The sequence below is a fragment of the Streptopelia decaocto genome, assembly GCF_964273445.1.
Source record: "Streptopelia decaocto genome assembly, chromosome: 14".
NCBI classification, from domain to species: domain Eukaryota; kingdom Metazoa; phylum Chordata; class Aves; order Columbiformes; family Columbidae; genus Streptopelia; species Streptopelia decaocto.
Genome location: NC_138669.1, coordinates 8476421 through 8496909, shown reverse-complemented (window position 1 = coordinate 8496909; position 20489 = coordinate 8476421). Strand labels below are relative to the sequence as shown.

General features: G+C 53.3%; 1 protein-coding gene across 1 annotated transcript in view; it reads right to left on the bottom strand.

Annotated features, from left to right (window-relative positions):
* LAMA5 (laminin subunit alpha 5) overlaps positions 1–20489 on the bottom strand; it is an 89333-nt gene that overhangs the window by 7776 nt on the left and 61068 nt on the right. The window contains exons 24-62 of the mRNA XM_082065744.1: positions 19316–19458; positions 19121–19227; positions 18280–18433; positions 17787–17947; positions 17110–17218; positions 16526–16623; positions 15999–16200; positions 15475–15601; positions 15144–15283; positions 14211–14326; positions 13748–13959; positions 13326–13530; positions 12969–13113; positions 12303–12443; positions 11740–11901; positions 11458–11559; positions 11290–11373; positions 10746–10976; positions 10089–10202; positions 9695–9822; positions 9400–9480; positions 8748–8962; positions 7657–7757; positions 7003–7183; positions 6601–6744; positions 6366–6517; positions 6177–6287; positions 5239–5350; positions 4540–4710; positions 3707–3903; positions 3119–3235; positions 2887–3041; positions 2537–2678; positions 2166–2268; positions 1968–2081; positions 1675–1854; positions 1143–1285; positions 726–911; positions 340–476 (exon numbers count right to left, since the gene is read on the bottom strand). Of these exons, the coding sequence (XP_081921870.1) occupies positions 340–476; positions 726–911; positions 1143–1285; positions 1675–1854; positions 1968–2081; positions 2166–2268; positions 2537–2678; positions 2887–3041; positions 3119–3235; positions 3707–3903; positions 4540–4710; positions 5239–5350; positions 6177–6287; positions 6366–6517; positions 6601–6744; positions 7003–7183; positions 7657–7757; positions 8748–8962; positions 9400–9480; positions 9695–9822; positions 10089–10202; positions 10746–10976; positions 11290–11373; positions 11458–11559; positions 11740–11901; positions 12303–12443; positions 12969–13113; positions 13326–13530; positions 13748–13959; positions 14211–14326; positions 15144–15283; positions 15475–15601; positions 15999–16200; positions 16526–16623; positions 17110–17218; positions 17787–17947; positions 18280–18433; positions 19121–19227; positions 19316–19458 (5623 nt within the window). The remainder of the gene's footprint in view (positions 1–339; positions 477–725; positions 912–1142; positions 1286–1674; positions 1855–1967; positions 2082–2165; positions 2269–2536; positions 2679–2886; positions 3042–3118; positions 3236–3706; positions 3904–4539; positions 4711–5238; positions 5351–6176; positions 6288–6365; positions 6518–6600; positions 6745–7002; positions 7184–7656; positions 7758–8747; positions 8963–9399; positions 9481–9694; positions 9823–10088; positions 10203–10745; positions 10977–11289; positions 11374–11457; positions 11560–11739; positions 11902–12302; positions 12444–12968; positions 13114–13325; positions 13531–13747; positions 13960–14210; positions 14327–15143; positions 15284–15474; positions 15602–15998; positions 16201–16525; positions 16624–17109; positions 17219–17786; positions 17948–18279; positions 18434–19120; positions 19228–19315; positions 19459–20489) is intronic.

Sequence of the window (20489 nt, the reverse complement as noted above, 5' to 3'; positions counted from 1 at the left end):
ATATTGGGAACAAATTCTTCATGGAAAGGGTTGTCAGGCATTGGAACAGGCTGCCCAGGGCAGTGGTGGAGTCACCATCCCTGGAGGTGTTTAAAAGACATGTAGAAGAGGTTCTTAGAGACAAGGTTTAGTGGCAGTGGTGGGTTAACAGCTGGACTCGATCTTGAGGGTCTCTTCCAACCACAACGATTCTATGATTTAGAGGTAACTGGATGATGGGACCCCACAGCATCTCTGCAAGCTCAGGGTCTGCCTAGGCTTGGGGACAGCATTACCCACACCAGCTGCAGAGACATTCTCCCACTGAACTTCTCGGCATGTGTCCCACCAGTCTCCTACCTGTTGATGCTGATGGTGGCAAACTGCTCCCCAATATCTTCATCAACAGTCAGGGAGGCTGGCTCCTCATTGCCCAGTCTGTAGATCCACTGCACCTTGTGGTCCTTGAGCACGATGCCCAGGTAGTCTCCGGTGGCCTGAATTCAGAGAGCGACAGGGCCACGTGTTGGCATTTGGGACAGGCAGGAGCACCAAGTGATGCTCCCCGGGTTGCACTGGCCAAGCCCCATCATTCGCACAGCTCTCCCCGTCCTCCACCCAGAGCCTGCTTGTGCTCCCCACACAGATGTGAAGGGACAAGGGCTGATGTCCAGGTGTGATCCCCCATGGATGCCACCAGCACGGGCTCCCGCTGCCCTCCTCATGCCCGCACCATCCTGTCTCACCTCCCGGCTGCCCAGGTACAACACGAACCGCCCCTCCTCTGTCTCGTCCTGCCGTCGCTGCCGGCTCCTGGGCTCGGGGTTTTGGATGTAGAATTTGAGGGATGTATAGGCTGCCAAATCCTGCAGGTTGCTGGGCATCCGGACCTGCACACCTGAGCTGCCGTTAAACTTCATGGGGACTTTCACCTGGAGAGAGAGAAACCTAAACTCACAGCACTGGATCCACAGCTGCTGCCCTCTCTTGTCATCACCAGCTCTACCAAGTCAATGCATTTTCTGGAGTCTTCCCATGAGAAAGGGACACACACTGGTGACCCCAGAGCTTTTCTAGATACCTGAGGTGTTACGCACATGGGAGGGGTAAGCCCCCATTCACTCCAAGACTTCAGCACAGCCCTCGCTCTCCCACAAGCCCACCTTGCTGGCAGCGCTCCTCGCCTGCGTGATGAGCTGCCGGATCCGCACGATGTTCTCTGACACGGTGGCATTCTTGTTCCTACGGTTCTCCAGGCTGCTCAGCTTCTCCAGCAGCAGTGGGATGGTGCTCTCCAGGCTGGACACTGGGGTCGGAGAGGAGCCAGGGGTTTGGAAGGTTAGTGAGGAAGGGAAATGTGAAGCTCATATAGACCTGAGACAAGGAAGTCAAAGCAGTGGCAGCTGGGAGCAAAGCCACAGAATGATTCCCTAAATCCAGCAGCCTCGATCGAAGGGGTGTGAAAATGCGCTAGTGCATGCATTCTCTTGCAGTAAAGTTGTAGGTGACATAAACATTGCAGGGAGAGAAAAAAAATAAAGGACCAGGGCTTAAAGCACCCAGTATTGGCTGCTGCCTCCCTCTGCTCCTGACCTGGAGCCACAAAGTACAGCTTCCAAAAGCAGAGAGCCCTCTGGGGACATCTGTCCATGCACCAGCTCATGCCAGACTCAGCCCTGGCAGCTCAGCACTCACCAGATCTCCTGGCATCCTGCACTGCCTGGTTCAGGTCTTCATTTCGAAGGCCTCCATACTGGTCTTTCCACTCATCCAGGTTCTTCTTCATGGTGCTCAGGGTATCCTCCACTCTCGCAGCTGTTTCGTTGGCCTCGGCAGCTGCTGCTTTGGCATTCTGGATCATCTCTTTTGTGTCCTCTGGAAAGGAGAGAAACCTCTGAGAGGGCCAGGAGGGAGGAAGGACCCTTGGGTCACAGCCTGGCTGTGATGAAGGGAGCAGAGAGAACCAGTACAGCTACCCCAGGACAAACCTTGATCCCTGCCCAGCATGTCCTGCACAGACTGGAGCTGGTTCAGGAGCTGCTCCTTCCTCACACGGAGGTCAGCCAGCTTGTCCTTTGCTGTCTGCAGAGTGCCTTTAATAGCTGCAACGAAAGGTACGTGTATTTTGTGTGTTGGATCTCAGTCTACCCCAAAGGATCCTGCACCCTGCAAGGAGCCTCTCTCACCCTCATTGAGTTTTCTTTGCTGTCTCCTCACGGCCTCCTCCAGGTTGCTGCTGTTCCTCTTCAGCTCTTTAGAGATGGACCCAAGATTTTCTGATATGACATTCTGTAAAACAAACGTGCTGCCTGGGAGTCTGAAGAGAAATTCCAGCCTCCAGCTCTGACTGCACACAAAAATGCTCGTGTACTGCTGGGGCGTGATAGGGAGACCCAAACCCCCAGAGTCTGTCCCTAGACGTGGCAGAGGCTTTGCTCTCCGGCACAGAACCAAGTGCTCAGGTGTCAGAGGGAAGGGGCAGCAGAGCCCTACATGTGTGTATGAGAAGCTAGGGGAGTGTTGAGGGAGTTTCCACGGTGCTCCCTACAGCACATACCATCAAAGCCTCGCTGGCTGCCTCATCAGCATCATGGGCTGCCCGCTCAGCTTTTTTCACAGCTTCAATGATGCTGGCGTAGGCATTGGAGGCATCAATCGCCCGCTGGATAAAGCCATCCTGGTTTGTGCCCTGGATAATGCTGTGTGGGAAGATAAAGCCATCAAGTTCATGGAGACCGCTCAGGCTGGCTTTTGCCTTGTTCCCACAGACAAATCCCTTTGTGTTCCTCATCACATCATGTCCTCCAGGATAAAGCTTTGGAGATGACACCCCGCTGCTCCCCTGCCGTTTCCCATCCTCAGCTCTGGTAGGAGATGACCTGACTACTGTCAGGACTGGTGACTCACCTGGACAAGTTCCTTGCCAGCTCATCCAGGAGCCGGGCGTGCTCCTCCGCCTGCTCCACGATGGGGATCTTGCTGCTGGCTGGGGAGAACTTCTTGACCCGCTCAGTAAGGGGCAGCTTTGCCCCATCTAGCAGGGCTGCCAGCTTCTCGTATGCCTGCAAGGACACAGGTCACTCCTGAGGGCTGCCACCCCCTGCACTCTGCCCATGTTGAAGTTATCTCCATCACTCACCTCTCTTGCACTCTCCATCTTCTGTAGGAAGTCGGAGACTTGGGCCAGGGAGTCTCTGGCCATCCTCAGGGTCTCCTGCACCAGCACATGCTGCTTTTGGAGTTCACGGCTCTTTTGCTAGACACGCAGAGAATCATAGAATCATTTTGGTTGGAAGAGACCTTTAAGATCATCGAGTCCAACCATAACCTAACTCTAGCACTAACCCATGTCCCTAAGAGCCTCATCTGTACCTCTTTTAAACGCCTCCAGGGACGTGACTCAACCATTTCCCTGGGCAGCCTATTCCAGTGCTTCACAAGCCTTTCTATGAAGACATTTTTCTTAATATCCAATCTGAATCTTCCCTGGTGCAACTTGAGGCCATTTCCTCTCATCCTATCACTTGTTACTTGGGAGAAGAGACCAACACCCTCCATGCTACAACCTCCTTTCAGGTAGCTGTAGACAGCGATAAGGTCTCCCCTCAGCCTCCTCTTCTCCAGGCTGAACCCCACCCAGGTCCCCACAGACGCTGGATTAGACACTGGCAGGGCTGGGGCAGGTCTTTCCTCACCTCAGTACAGGACCACCCCGTGAAGGTCCTACCTGACTCTCCTCCAGGTTGTTGCGGTTCAGGCTGTTCAAGTCCTCCGTCTGCCTGGTTTTGTTCACGGCCTCGTTGAGGGCGTCGCGGAGATCCATCAGCTGGGAGCTGTGCTGCGCCAGCCGGTCCCGGATGCTGCTCACCAGGTCCTGGTTGGACTCCCAGCGAGCGTGCAGCTCACTCTTCACCCGGTGCAGCACTGAGGATGGAGGAGATGAGAACTGTTGCTACTTCATCCTCCTGTGTTAAAAGGCTCTCTCTGCGCTTGGCTGTGGAAAAGCCTGGTTCTGGTCTCGCTTGGCAGGTATCAGGGCCAGAAGTGACCATATTCCCTCCCTCTTTCAGCCTGGAACCTCACCCAAAATTGTCTCCAAACCCCCAGTGCTGCTGAGAGGGATGGGCTCTCATTCAGAAGGACACCCAGCCACGCCTGAAAGGCTCCAGATGATGGAGAAACCCCCCCCAAGACCCGCTCCAGGGCTTGATTACTCCCACTGTGAAAAATCCCTTATTTCTAGAGAGGGTCAGTTTATAATTCCAGCTATCAGCTGCAGAACTATGTTTTGCCACTGCCTGTTAACCACAAGCGCTTGCTCCCAGCCAGTACAATCTGCTCTAAAATTCTCATTAAGGGAAAAGGAACTATAAATGGGGTATCACAGGGGACTCCAAAACTATTGCAAAACTTGTTGGGGGTGCCTGTTTTATTAACCGCACTCTCCAAACAATGACCATGACATGTAGCGTTCACATGGGCTCCAAGCCATGCCTTGAGGAATGGCTAAACCCAGCGGGACCTGTGCAGCTCCGTCCCATGCCACTCAGCCAGACTCACGCTTCCGAGCCTCCTCGTGCTCGCGTCTCGCCAGCTCCTCCTGGCTGCCCAGATTGCGCTCCTTCATCTCCCTCAGCATTCTCTCCACCTCAGCCATCTTCTGCCGAAACTCCTCGGTGGAGGCGGCGCTGGCATTTGCTGCCCCAAACCTGGCCATCTGCTGCACCAAGTCTGCGGGGAAATCCAGATCCTCGTTAGCATTGACCAGCCTGGGTCTTTCATCATCCCTCACGACCCTTCCTCTCTTACAGCACCCACAACAAGCTGCAGCCAGCTTGCACGCAGTACCCAGGCACCCAGATCGCCCAGAGGCATCGCCCCACATTTCTGTATGCTTGGCTGTTACATGCTACATCCCAAGCATCTTTTTGTGGCTTTACCTCCTCTCCTAGATTGAGTCACTCTGTGTTTCGCTAAATCTCTCTTGAAGCAGTAGGACAGACTGCCCCAGTTTTATGCATTTTAATAACATCTGTGTAAGTGTAATGTGTTTTTTCCAAAGACTGTGTTTAGCCAAACAGCTAGGACTCACAATGAGCCCAGTCTACCTGAACAGCCAGCATTCTGCAGGGATCTCCATTTCATTTGTATTTCCCTTTGTTTTCTCCGTGGCTCTAAGTGATGCAGTACTCAGTGTTGTTTCAAAGCAAAAGCATGCCATTCCCAGCAGGAAAAACCCAGAGATCCTTCTTTACCCACCTGCAATGCCCCTCTGGATGCTTTGGATATTCAGCAGCAGCTGCTCCCCTCTCTGGTAAGTCTCTCTTGTGTGCTGCTCAATCCGGTTTGCTTCTCTGTGAGTCATTGTCATCTACAACAAAAAACATCAGCTTAGCTGAAGTGTGAGATTATGTTTTATGTGATCTGTCTGTCAGCAGGAAACATGTTCCCAAAAGGCACAAAAGGCTTGGAAACATGCAGCTTTTGAGTTCTTTGAACCATGTCTCCTCCAACAGCATGCCCTGTGCTGCTCACCTACGATGCATTTAGTATTATTTATCACCTTCAGAGAAGCATAAGCAATAAATTCAGCTCCAATGCAACAGGCTCTGCAGCCTGAAACAGTCCTAAGACCACAGAGGACAGCACTGTTCTGTGCTCTGAACACAGGGACAGCCCTAGAGCCCGGAGCCAGGCCCACCTGCGTCCTGACCAGGACACGAGAAGAGACGGATGGTTGCATCTTGCAAAAGGTGTTGCTGTCCTGAGGTCTCCAAGGACTATTACAATTAAAAGGGTCAACTCATTTGCTGACAGGGCCCAGGCTTTCCCCACCACAGCATGGATACATCCAGAACAGACCTGGACATTTATGTTCCTTCCTCATAGTGCTTCTTCTATAAATGACGTTTTATTGAATTTATTTTTACTGGTTAAACTTGGAGCCATCTCAAGAGCAAGTAATAAATCAAGAAACAACAATCAATAGCACAAGATGCTTAACAGCCCCTCCAAGGGAGGAATGCAGATAATCTAGCTTGAGCATCCAAGTAAGAGACCCCAACTCCCAAGCCTCATGCTGGCTGGGCAGGAGACCCATCCTGCCTGAACTGGGCTCCTCACAGCCTCCAAACCCCTCATTTTAGGTAAAAGGATGGATTTCTGCCCTGGCGAAGCAAGACATAAAAATACCCTACTTTGTGCTGCAGCGCGTTCAGGTCCTGTGTGAGGTCCACATTCTCATCCTCCAGCTCATCAGCCCTTTGCCTGGCCTTGTTCATGGCTTTCCGGTACTCACGCAGCTGGTTCTGGAAAAAAAAAGAGTCAAAATCATGGCAGCTGGCCTAGAAACATCAGCAGAAAGTGACATTAAATGTTCCACATACAGCGACAGTGGCCATGGTGCTGTTGAGACCATGCAGGCGAGCCCAGGCGATGGAGCTGGCGTTGAGGTTGACCAGCTGGCTGCGAATGGAGGGGAAGGACATCTCGATGTTCTGCAGATCCTCCAGCAGAAGCAGGACACAGCTGTCACACACTGTCAAGGGAATGGAGATGTCAGCACAGGACCCCATCCCAGGGCTTTGCTCCCCTCTTTCCCCAGCACTGCAGGGTACGGACCTTCACACTTCATGCTGTCTGGACCGTTCGCCACGGGGATCTCGTACTCGTGCATGCACACGTCACACTGCTTCCCCGTCAGCCCGTTGGAGCAGGTGCACTCCCCCGTGCGCGGGTCGCAGGAGCCGCCTCTGCACTCGCACTCTGCCAAGTTTAATAACAGAGAAACACCCACGGCGTCATTTTATGCTGTTGCCACCTCAGAGGGAGGGGAAAGGGTGGTTTTATTCCAGCTGTGCCATTGCATTCCCACTTATCTACTGGGGGTTTCCCTGTGCAACGTAGCAACATGCACACGAACTAAACAGTCTGTCGTTTTCCACCTTTACCAATCCCATTGGCACCAACGCCCTGTCCCACTCCCCAGCATGTGGGATGCAGCACCCGGGGCACAGGACTCACTTGTGCAGCCGCTCTCGCTGAAGCCCCAGTAGCCCGGGGCACAGTGCTGGCAGCGGGGGCCGCTGACGCCAGGCAGGCAGCTGCACTGGCCACTCTGCGTGTGGCAGCTGCTACCCACGGCGCCGACGTCGCAGTCACACCTCCGGCAGCCGGAGCATCCCTCGAAGCCGTAGTACCCCTCCTAGGGAAAAGCAGAACACAGGCACCCTGTTCAGCAAGAGGACACACGTGCGTCCCTCCTGGGGCAGGCTGAGGCGATGCGAGACCCACATCTTGCTTTCTAGGAGTGTTTTGACCACCATGAAACTCATATCAACATACTGAAGATGTGGAGCTGCAATAAGAGCCCAGACACACCACAGTGCTGCTTTGCAGAGCTGCCCTTGCCCTGCAATGCCCACACTGTATGCCTGCAGGGAAATGGGGTTTATTGCAATTTCGCAAAGGATACCAAGCTACTGCCCAGGCTGCAGGTGAACGCTGCCTCCATTGCTTGCTGCCAGAGCTTTAATAAGCTTTTGCAATGTACAGCCAGATCATACAAATCCCATCTTAACCACGTGGCTGCTCACAGGCCTGGGGATGACACACCGGGGCTGCCCCTCGTCCCTGTGCCAAGGACAGGTGACAACCCAGCATGCAGGTGGCCCTCACCTCGCAGCGGTCACAGTGCTGGCCTGTCACTCCAGCCTTGCAGAAGCACTGGCCGGTTTGTGGATGGCACGATTCTGTCCCACAAGGTGAACAGTTGCACTCTGCCGGGGGAAAAAAAATTACACCCAGTTATACGCCAACAAGGTCGCTCAGCTGCTCACAAACTTTATTTCCAAAGGGGAATGCTATTTCTCCCTTATCTATCACAACCAGAGCAAAGACAGAGCCCTTCTCCTCTTGGATTTGTTCCTGTCAACAACTTATTCCCAAGACGCTGTGCAGGGCAGAGCCCTGTTGGCGAGCTGCAGTCTGGCTGCTGCTCCTCACAGTGAGATGAGCGGTGCTGGGAGCGGCTGTGCAAACCCACACCCGAGGCAGCACCAGCACTGCTGCTGCACGAGCTGCTCGGGGCAAAACCGTTCCAGCCTGGGTGTGCTTTGGAGGCTCACATTCACAGAATCATAGAATCATTTTGGTTGGAAAAGACCTTTAAGAGCATCGAGTCCAACCGTTAACCTAGCACTGCCAAGTCCACCGCTAAGCCATGTCCCTAAGAAGCTCAGCCATGCTTCTTGTAAACACCTCCAGGGATGGTGACTCCACCACTTTCCTGGGCAGCCTTTTCCAACGCTTTCCATTAACAAATTTTTCCTAATATTCAATCTAGACCTCCCCTGACGCAACTTGTGGCCATTTCCTCTCATCCTATCACTTGTTACCTGGGAGCAGAGCCCAACCCTCCTGGCTCCAAGCTCCTTTCAGGCAGTTCAGAGATCAGAAGGTCTCTCCTCAGCTCCTGTTCTCCAGCTGAACCCCTCGAGGTCCCTCAGCCGCTCCCATCACACTTGTGCTCCAGATCCATTCAGGGGCAGACTGGAGTTTATGGAGTTGTGATGCTGGAGGGCAGATTTTTGGAGATTTGGTTTGTTTTTTTTTCCTCATTATCCCCTTTGGACGATGCCTGCAGTGTGTGCAGTACAACCAAGCTCATAACTCAATCACAGCAACACACAGCCTCGCTAAGGTGCTAAACATATCTGTGGCCAGTCTGTCCATCTTCCCTCCCCAGTGCTCACTGCTGCCCCACTCACGTGTGCAGTTCTTGGCTACCACCGCATCCCCGTAGTAGCCAGGGCTGCAGAGCTCGCACTGCGTGCCGGCTGTATGGTGCATGCACCCCGTGCAGGCGCCTGTCAGGGGGTCACAGCTGCTGAACAGCATGTTGGGATCCGTGTTCCCACTGCAGTCGCAGGGCTGGCACGAGCTGCCGATCACCAAGGGATTGCCGTAGTACCCTGGGGCACACCTGGAGAAATAGGGCAAGTTAAAGCACAGACAGGCGTTGCGGGGGGATCTCCACAGCTCGTGCTGGAGTCTTGTGCAATTACAGCAGTGCGAGCATCCAAACTTGTAACTGCTGCAACCCTCAGGGATCACAAAGCACCTTGTGTTTTGCCTCACGGTACCTCAGAAAGGTGCCTTTATCACAGACTGCAAGTCAAGGCAAAGTACAGCTAAATAATACACCCACGAAAACACAATATATCAGCAGTGCAGATGGCAACAGGGCATGTGAAGGCTGAAAGGGACTGAAAGAAATCGTGCCGGAGCAAAGCACACTGGGGACAGAGCCAACCGTTTCCTTTGCAGTCTCTACTAGGACAACTTTACTTCTGCCACAGCAGTGGCTGCACAGGACTTGGCTGTGCATGGTTTCAGACACACGGGTGCTATCATCCTTACCGCTCACAGTTGGGTCCAGCGTAGCCCGGCTTGCAGAGGCACTGCATGTTGGAGCCCTTGTGGACACAACCCACGGCAAAACTGAAACGACAAGGGGTGAACAGGAAGGTGTAGTTAACCCTGAGTCCATCCCAGAGGAACTGATTGCTCGGTGTGGGCTGTTGGGGCCTTGGGGAAAGTGGCCATGGACATGGTCTGGGGACACCGGCCAGTGCCAAGCCCTGATGTGGCACAACCTGGTTCCCAGTGGTGAAGCAGTGAGGCCAAACAGACAATCCCATCCAAGGGTGCTTACTTGTTGGAGGCAACTGAAAGAGGGCATGGACATCCCACACATTGCAGGGGTTCTTTGGCAGAGCTGCTGCCCACGTAGCCATCCTTGCATCGCTCACAGTGGTCTCCCTCCGTGTTGTGCTGGCAGTTCTGCAAGGAAAAGGCCGGCTGCAGGCTCAGCGCTGACAGCAAGGAATAGTGGGTTGCACAAAGGATGCTTCAGTCCTTCCCCTTACCCAGAACTGTCTTTCATCTGAAGCTGACCCTGAGCGTGACCAGCCCTGAAACACCACATGCAGCTAATGCTCTAATCCAGGCACAGTCTCACCAGCTCAGTTTGTATGTGATGAGCTTTTTAATCACATGCTACAGACCTTGTAACTCCAAAATATTCTGCTGTTTCACTGTTTACTTACAAGGCATATCCCAGAGCCTGGCAGGCACTGATCTGAGTGGCCGTTGCAATGACATGGGATGCATTTTCCCAGAAAGAGCCCCTTGGTGTCCCTGTAGTAACCTGGAGCACATTCCTGAGGACAGAGAAAAAGTCAGAGATCTGAAAAACAGCCCAATGCATTCAGGCAAAACGAAGACACTGATTTAGTTTCCATGACACAATTCCCACAGGGTTGTACTGATGGAGAAGAGATTAAAAGTAACACCAAAGATTCTTCAGTGCAGCTCCTTCCCAGTAAGAGATAGTTGGACAGACAAAAGAACCTATTCTAAGCTGCTGCATGCATTTAATTTTGGTCTGCACCACCTGAACTATTTCTCCATCATGCCTCTTCTGAAAAGGCAGAGGCAGCTTCCACACCTCTCCCAGGTGCACTGTGTTGTGGTGGGAGGGGAGCTGGGAGATGATGTTCCTTCCTCTGGCACAACCTGAGCTGTAATTTCAACTGAAGCCCTCAGGGGTCAGCTTGGAAGCTGGTACTCTGGCCCCACTGCTTTGCACAAACATCCAAACCCTACGGCTGCCACCCACGCCAAGCACATGGGGTGGCTGAGACCCAAAATGTGACTGTTTGCCTCCCCTCTGCCTGGAGCAGCACGTCCCCTTTCACCCTCACCTGGCAGGAGTCCCCCTGGTAGTTGGCCGGGCACAAGCACAGCTCCACGTTGCTGGCGCGGATGCCCGTAGCTGTATCTGTTGCCATCTCCAGGACCACGCTGCGCAGGGACACGGATGAAGAGAGCTGGGAGAAGAGTGCCCGGATCTGCAGCTGTTCCAGGTTTGCCAGCACCATCATGAGCTCCTCCCTAGACACGGGGTTGTGTGTTTCTGTGTGTCTGAAGTTCCCCTGATGGGAGAAGACTCGACGTTACTGGCAGGAAGCACAAGACACCTGAACATCCAGCCCAGCCTTCACTTCCCTGCTGCTGGGACGTCTCGCCTTTGAACAGGTAAAACAGCCATAGATCTTCACAGCCAGTTCTACTGTGACTGGCAGCACCTAAAGTACCGAGCTTGAAGCAACTGCCTCTTCTAAAAGTTGGACGAGAAGATCCTTGCGGTCCCTTCCAACCTGGTATTCCATGATTCTGTCTACAGGCTAGTCTTGTCCTTTCAATAGCATCTGAGCACTTGATACACGCTTGTGTGTGCAAACTCACCTCCACCAGCTGCAGCTGGCCTTTGTGTACATCCCCCGGGGACGGGTACGTGCCTTCCAGAAACATGATGCTCATCTGATTTCCCTGGGAGAAACAAGAAGGTGTCAGTCAGCACCTCATCCTGCTTATGCGGCAGCAGGGGGCACCAGGGAATTTCTGGGGCTGCACCTTTAGGATCACATCAGGGCGGGACTCCACTGGAATGAAGACGTCACCCCTCCGCGGGTTGGAGTGCAGCTCATAGCGCAGGTGCCCACCATAGGAGGAAACCTAAAGGAGAGGCAAATTGCATTTGTTGCTGCAAGTCCACAGCGCATGGTCAGAGCTGTCCACGTTCACCCAGACCGTGGGCAACGCCTGTGTGTCAGCGGGCGTGCTGCTGGCACACGTGTTGGTGGGGTCAGGGATGCACGTGGCTGCTGGTCCAGCTGCTGCTGTGCTCTTACTTACCTGGTCCCCAAGGTAGGAGCTGGGTGCAACCCAGTAGAGCTCCTGGTAGGCATCCAGAAGGTTCTTGAGATCAGCGTGGACAAGCTGCTCACGCAGGCTCAGGGTCGTTGGCACTTCCTGGCGGTCGCTGCTCAACAAGAGCCACCCGTTCATGTCAACAAACTGTGGGGAAAGAGCAATCATAGATCTTCTAGTGGAGCTACAGAAGGTAGTTGGATGCTGGTGCTCCAGAAAAGCAAGTCCCAGAGCATCAGAAAGGATAATACCAGGTTTACAACCTCACATGCATTCTGATGAAGCCACTGGAAAGCTCATCATCACCCCTGCCTCTCATCTGGCACAGTCCCTCCACACCATGACTTTCCATCCTATTAGACCCCAGAGATCAGGAAAAGGGGCTGGAAAGTGGGAGATGGGCACAGGGAGACAAAGAAAACCCTCCTCATGGTATATCTTCCAGAGGGGTGGGATTAATGCAGGACAGAGACCTGAGGGCAGCGGGGAACCAGGGGGACAAGGAACACAACTGCACCGCAGGCTCTGGTGGCCCTGGCCCCTCTCACCTCAGCTCGGTGCTTCTCAGCACTGCGGCAGCGATCGGTGGCACCGAAGCAGAAACACTTGGTGCAGCCCTTGGGGTTGCTGGCATCCAAAGAAAATGTCCCCAGGCGGCACTGGTCGCACCTTGGGCCCTCCACGTTTTCCTGGAAGACAAGCAAAGCCCAACAGCGTCAGCAGCTTCTCACAGGGCCTTCAAGGAGGACAGAGACGGCTGTACGAGTGATCAAAGCACAATTATCAGTGCCCGCACAGGTTTGCTTGCACAGCACCCATGAAACATTAAATTAACCTGGAGAAAGCACTTGTGAGCCCTGCAAAGGGGCTGGAGCAGGCAGTTCAGCAGCAGTTGCAGCTACTCTGCTGTCATGCAGACACAGAAGGAGTAACAGAGCTGAAAGCTTTCCCTGCAACGGGCTCTGACACGGGGCTGGACCCAAACTGCCCGTCTCCCACGACAGCCAAAAGAATAAGCCTTCATGGCCAGGAAAAATGGGGAGAAGGAGTCCTTCCGAACCCACCAGCACGTGAGGCAGGCTGGCTGCAGCTCAGGCACTCTCATTCTCCAGCCCTGCTCCCTCCTGGCACATCGGACACACACAGTCCCCCACAGCCAGAGCAAGAGTCGAGCTGAGGAGAAAGGCACCATGTGAAGGCGTCTAAGGACTGACCTTGCAGTGACACTGCCCCGTGACTGGGTCGCACACGCTGGCTTCGGTGCCAGCCAGGTGGCAGTCGCAGCGCCGGCAGTTGGGGTAGTGGTAGTAGCCAGGGGCGCAGAGGTCACACTGTCGCCCGATGATATTGGGCTTGCACCTGAATGGGATGGAAGAGCCACAGCATGAGAAACCTCTGCCTTGTGTGGCTGTGCTGGGAGCAGCCAGGCTCTCAGAGCTTCACCCACGCTGGCACAGACACAATGCTGATGAGGATGTCCCCATTTTTCAGCCTGCCGAAGTGTCCCATTGCTCCAGCAGCCACCAGAGACGCCGGCAGACATGCCCGGTGCCAGGACAGGCCTCCCTCACCTGCACTGCCCGCTGTCCACATCGCAGCCGGGCTCCGTCAGCTCCTGCACACCAGGCCGAGAGCAATTACAGTCCTCGCAGCCGACGAGGGGGTGGCAGCCGAAGGTCTGGGGCTCGCAGACAACGCACTCCGGCTTCAGGGTGTGCGGAGGGCAGATGCACTGCCCCGTCACTTCGTCGCAGAGACGTGTCCCGCAGTCGCAGGCTGGAGGGGGCAGAAATGGGGCTGTGTTTGGGGGTGCCCAAGGAGAGTGCAAGGTGACGGATGCAAAGCTCAACTGCTCTGTAGGCAGCTGGGCTGTTTTAATGCAAGTGAAGCCATTACAGGGCTGGAAAATACAGCCATTTCCCAAATCAGCCTCAGCCCTAAGAAGCAAAATGGCCAGTGCTGGGAAGGCAGAGCAGGAGATGGGACAACTCACGCCTACAGTTGGGGAAGCCCCAGTAGCCGGTGGCGCAGCGGGAGCACTCTCGCCCGATGACGTTGGACTTGCAGGGACACTGCCCGCCGAAGGGCTCGCACTGGCTGCCCCGCGCCCCGGCCTCGTGGCACCCGCAGGGCTGCGCCCCGTTGTTGTAGAAGAGGGAGAGTGAGATGGCGGAGTCGCGGCAGAACCTTGACGACGTGCTGGGGCTGCAGGGGAAGGCAGGAGGAGTCACTGTGCTGCACACCCCCACAGCCTCCCGCCACCCCGAAATCCAGCAGGATCTCCTGCAGCAATAGGTACTGAGGGAAGGAGAGACCCACAATCACCGAGATCCCCCAAATACCCACAGGTCTAGTCATAAGATAAGGAATGTCTTAACCAGATCTCTTCCCTGCCACACAGGAAGGGGTTTTTGCTCCCTGAGGAGTGTGCAGCCACCCAAGGCCAAGCGTCTCACTTGATGTAGAAGCTGTTGATGCCACAGCTGCTGATGAAATCATAGGACTTGTCCAGGGGTTCCTCCTGCAGGTACTGAGAGCTGTAGCTGTCCTCAGGCACCACAAGGATGTAATCCTGTAAGGCAATGATGTGATGGGTGAGCCAGGCTCCTTAGCTGAGCCAGACAGACGCAGTCCAAAATGAGCTTACTCAAAAAGTGCAAACGCACCCTCAACTTCTCATCAGCTCATCCCTTGGTGGTACAGAACAAAACACACGGAGTGCCTGAGTATGAGAAAGACCAGGGACCACCTCTCCACTGGGGTCTGTCAATCAAGGTCCATCTAATCTAGTGTTCCATGTGAGGAGTGGCTCAAACTCACTGGAGTGAAGAGAGACAGAATGCCCCCAAAGGGCAGCACCGACTGTACTTCAGCAGAGACAGGCAGCCACTGTCATCTTAAGCTCCTAGACATGAAGGCACTTGGGTTCCAGTTCTGTCTTTCAGCCATTTATCCAAATATTGGTCAACTTTCCAGTCCTGTTGCCTGAGGATAACAAAGGCTACCTGCTCCCACAATGAAGCGTGCCAGAACAAACAATGCTATGCAGGTTCAAAATACTACTGGAGCAGGAAAATTATTGTGATCATCGCAAGCTACGTTTGCAGATCAACAGCTTCCATTTCTGCGTTTTCTTGGTATCAAAATCAGACAGTGAGGGATAACTGTCATATACAGATCCTGCCTCTGTGAATCCTTCCCTCAATTCTACACCACTACAGTTGGAAGATTGCAACTTTTTAGGGTAGTTCAGAAACTGAGTGATGATAGGAAATATTCCTGCAGTCACACAGTGACAAAACCCCCAAGGACAAACTCCAGCCCTGCTGGAGTCATGAGGCTGGAGCCTGGTCCAGCACACCCCAGGAACTTCCCCAAGAGCCGCTCACCAGCCACAGCTGTTTGCCCTCTGGCACTCGAACAACCACCATCAGATCATTATCCGTAACATCCAAGATAATCTGGTCCTCAGAAACTACCAGGCTCCGGCACCCATAGCCATGTGGGCAGAAAGCAGCATTGGTCTGACCTGAAAAGACAACAAACTTGTTAGTCTGACATTTCCCTACAGTCCCCATCACACCCTCCTGGTTTGGAAGAGATGAGTTGGGCTTGCTTCAGATCTTTGCATTCCTCTGAGAACCCCCAGTTATCCTCTGGCACAAAAAACTTCCCAGGGCTTCTATGTACCAGCAGCTTCCCCCAGGTCCCTGCTCTCACCTTGCCAGATGCGCCCACCGTTGATGAACACTTCCACGGGGAAGGTGGGGTGGTTGGGCTGGTAATAGTGCAGGATGAACGCATAGCGTCCCAGGGTCTGGATGCGGCTGTTAAACACAATGGCAGCCTGGCCCAAAACAGGAGAACAAAGAGACAAAACCTCACATCTGATGGCTGTACTCACAGCCTGGATATTTTTCATTCTTGCATAAATTTGGGATTTTATTGCACAACTGCCAGGTCTAGAGATTTTTGGGGAATTGACCCCCCCATATCTCCACATTCCCCTCTGTAATGGTGCCACTTACAAAGCTTTTTTTGGGAGCTCAGAGAACCAAGTAGGGTCGAATGGAGGTAAGACAGGACAGTCCACAAGAATTACAGGTTCAGGGACAAGTTTAAAGTCCAGATTAAATTCTGAAAATGCTAATTGCTAAATTGCTAAAGCTACTCAATAGAGAAGGAAAACCCCATGCCCCAGGTGTCCAGTGTCACAGCACCATCAAACCAGCCCATGCCGCTACCTGTGGTGGCTGCAGGAGGATGAGCTCTGCGGTGGGATCCACTGCCGTGGGCGGCCGAGGTGCAGGATCCACCGGGACCCCAGCGGGGGCCACATGAACAGCCTGAGCCAGGGGGACATCAGGGGCGATGGGCAGAGCCTGGCCCCCCTCCAAAATAATCGACTGAGAGAGCTTCAGGAACCTCGAGGGAACACAAGAGCTGCTACAAAACAAGGAGAAAACGGGATGTAAAGATCTCAGACAAGGAAAGAGAGGCTCCAGGTCCTGGCAGGAGAAGCACGCCCTGTAACACGCGGCAGATTACGAAGCGTGCCTGCCAAGGGAGACATTTCTACCAAGACTTCTGGGACACAAACTCAGTGGGAAGAACAGGAAACTTCCACAGGCTAATTCATTTGCAAATATATATTCAACACAGTGTCAAAAATCTGGACACAGTGTGTGTCTCTTGCTGCATGTAAGTGAATAAACTGCTTTTGGAAACAGCCATCTTCATGCTAAAACCCTGAGGGACCCAAGACTCCTACCTGTTGGATGAGAACGTGCCATGGACACTGATGCAATGCACCTTCGGCTCGATGAACTCCATGGTGAACTGCGCAGCGGGTACGAGGTACACTTTGTGCTGCCGTACAGGAAAGAGAGAAACACCCAGTTACACGACAGCCTCTGCCACTGGGAGCCTACGGCAGCTCTGTGTCCTCCAGCGATCCGGCTGACCACACTAAGCATCTCCTTATCACACTTCAGCTCATGCACGGCAGGTCACATCTCTGTTTACTGCCCCTTCTTCCTTGGCACAAACCCTAAAGCATTTATGAGCTGCACATATTTATGAGATTCTTCTATCCTTGCCTAAGCAACTGCTTATGCCTTCAAGGGGAAATCGGAAGAAGCCACACTGCTGCAGAGCTCCCTCTTCACAGAGCAGCCACTTCTCTCCATCTTCTCCCAAATCCCAGTCCCATGATCTACTTCAAAACACACCGCTGACCACCTTGGACTGCTCAGGACATAGACCAAGATCTAGTATCCAGTCCAAAGAGGACTAGAAAACCTTTCTCCAGGCTAGGCACCACTCCTGTTTCTCCTCCTTGCAACCTGCCCTTACCAGGAAGAAGTCAGCCAGATCAGAGGTGAAGCGAACAGTGGCCTCTGAGGTTAGTTCAAAAGTTGCCATGCGGCTCTGGGAATCTACAGCAATCCCTCGGCAAAGGAAACTGCAAGAGAAACACAGATTTTGAAGCCAGCCTTGAGCAGGGTCCTGACCCATATCTTGTCTTGCCAACTATATGTCCTGAAGGTATTTATACAAACTCCCTGGAAATCTTTTGGTGCCTCTTCTGGCAAGTCATAAGAGTGAAGTCTCTCAAGGACACCCTAGACATTTGTTTCCTACTGCAAAGGTTGCAGTCTGAAGTCAGACACTTTGACAGTAAGGTACAGGGTTTGACCTGGATCAAGAGCTTCAATAAACCTGCCTGTAGGCCATTCTCTAAGTCAGGGTCGCACCAATGGACCCAGCTGTAAATGGGAGCAGCAGGTTATCTCCTGGCAGAGGCACTAGAGGACTATGTTGGCTCAGGAATGTATTTCCCAGGGATGGCCAGTCACTAAAATCCACGTCCAGCTAGAATGAGTTTGTTCATACACAGCTGAGATGTACAACGCTAAGGCATCGCTGTGCTCACGTGATAAAGCAGAAAAAGCTCAGCTGGGGGGGTTGTGTCTGCCCTTGCCACGTCAGAGGAGGACCGAACCCTTTCTCCTTCTCAGAGATGGCCATACCTGTAGACACACGGGTAGAAGATGAACGTGCCCTGCTGCATGGCTAAGTGCGGCGAGCTCACAGCAACACCCACTGTCTGCAGAGCGTTGGTGTTGGCGTACTCCACCACCAGCAAGTACTTCCCGGGCTGGGCAACAGGCAGGGACAGCTGGACTTCCACCTGGAGGACAGAGGGACGGCTGAGCAGGAGTGTCCCATCCCGCTCCCCACAGCAGGATGCTACAAACCAGCCTCCTCTGCAGCTGAGGGGACAACAGGCCAACTCTTACCATACACCACACGTGTCTTTGCAAGCCCTTTGCATGTGAGACACTGCTTTTGGGTGCCCCAAACAAAGGGGTGTGCAAGACTGATGGACTAACAAGTGGGGTATACAGAAGCGCAAAACCCTTCTGATAACCTGCCTGGGCATATGTAAAGCACCAGAGCGGGGGAGCAGAGGGGTGAACACCATGGGGGCCACGTGAGCGGTGAAACAGAAGTGCCACTCACATCACTGCCGCTGCACATCGCCATCCGGGGATGGGAGGGGGTAAGCTGCTCCGTGGGACACACTCTGGGTAAGCGGTTGTCCATCCTGCACACCGCATCCATGCCTGACGCTGCAGGGAAGCTGTCCACAGACAGGTACTTGTACAAGAGGCAGCTAAAAACACCAGGAAAAAAATTGTAAAGTGCAATTGTTAGATCGGGATTGAAGTGTACCCGCACATCTTGATCCCATCAAGATTTGCAAAAGGCTTTGCTCTAACATGAGGACTCCACTGCCCAAGGGAGCATCTCAGGTCACTGTGGAGCAAGAGATTGTGTATTATAGGGCCAGTGAGGACAGTAACAACAACAAACTTCTCTCCTTGCAACGTGCTTTATCCTGGGGACCATTGCTATAGTGGAGGAGACAACTGGACACCATGGACAGAGGGATCCTGGGCAGAGCAAGCAGACACACCGAGATGCTCTCAGCACTACCAAACTCTACCCATTCATTTTAAATAGTCCAGCAATACCCAACTCATTGTAGCCATTTTCCAGGTCTGCTGACTGACATCCAACCCGTCACTGGGAACCCAGCTTAGCAGAGGACTGGTCCATGGTCTTACTGGGTGAGGTGGCCCTCCAGGGTCCATAAGAACACACAGGTTGCCTGTGCCATGGATAGGGAGATCTAAGTATTGGCTTTCTGGGCAGGTTCAGCAAGTTAAATCAATCCCAGCCAAGTGCTCCACTAAGCAGTTCTACTGCATCCAGACCCTCTCAGAGTATATATTTCTTAACCACAGGCCAAGAGGAGCTGAGTAAGTCCCACATAGTATTAAGACATGATGATTCTTACTTCTGGGTGGCTTGTTCAGGTGCTGGCTGGTAGGTACATGGCTCTGTGACCTTTAGCTGCAGTATCGGTGCTTCATAGTATGAGCTGGGTAGCAAAACCAGATAGTCCTAGGACGAGAGACAGAGAGTTGGTTACGTTTGGGACACTTGTCCCCAGGGAGCTGCTGAAGCCCCCCTTGTGGTGGATGGTCCTTACCAGCAGCACACCCTCTGCTTCAACAACCAGAGACCAGGTGTTGGGGTTGAGTACGAAGGGCTCCCCAAAGCTGTTCTGGGGGACGGTGACAAAGGCGGGCTCCGTGCTGGGAGCAAAGACAATCTGCTTGGTCTGCTCTGTACCTGGAGCGGGAGGGATGAAAGGCTGTGAAGGGACTGGGATGGAAAACCCAGGGCTGCAAATCGGAGGCTGCGCTCAGGGAAGCAGCTCTGTAGTGCAGCTGGGAGTCCCGGGCTCCTGCTCTCCCAGTGCTGCCATAGCAGAGGCACCACAATCCCACACTGTCCTGTAACAGACATCCACTCTCAGTCTGCTCAGTTGCTTAATGGGAGGAAAAAAAAAACAACACAACACAATAAATCACTACAATCCTTAATGCTAATCCACAGCGCTCTCAGTGTGCTCTGCATCCCTCCACTGCAAAGCATGGAGTACTGCACACCAAGGAGTGTTTTGCCAGCTAGAGAAGGAAGGAACTCATCTGTGAAGAATTTATTCTGAGACAGATAAAAAGAATTGCCCAGATATGTTCTTCCTTAGGGATATTCTCACTCCAGCCCCACAGGCAAGACAGCTGTCTTCTGGAAAACTCTCAAACCTCTGGGCTGTGCTCCTGTCTTTCTTGTCAGCCACAGACTTTGTGCCTGAGATTTAGATATTAATTTTAAGGGACAGGACAGCATGCATTTAACGCCCGATCCTGCTGTTGTTGAACAGCTCCTTGGCTCAGCTGACACATTCCTGTAACCTTTGAATTCATTAATTTTGGATGCAATAACAGTGCAGCACCTAGCAGCAGACTGTCTGCCTGTCTAGGAGTCTCAGGAGGGTTTTGAAGAGCACAGGTGAGAGGGATTCACTGAACAGGGCTACATGGTGAGGAGACGAGATGAAGATGGAAGTGGGGAATGTGGCACACTGGCTATCCTTGTGTGGTATGTGGACATTGAGGCATAATGCAGAGGGCCAGAAGCCAAAGCAAGGGGTTCGTGCTGCTGCTAGGATGGGTGACAGCCCTGCCCATGTGTGCTGGTGTCAGCGGAGGCTGAGCCCTTGCTCTGTCAGATGGGAAGCAGGGGTGAGGATGCAAGGAACAAAAAGATGTCCCTGAACAGGCAATGGGGTAGATTTCTTGAAGAGCTGAAGTTTCTCA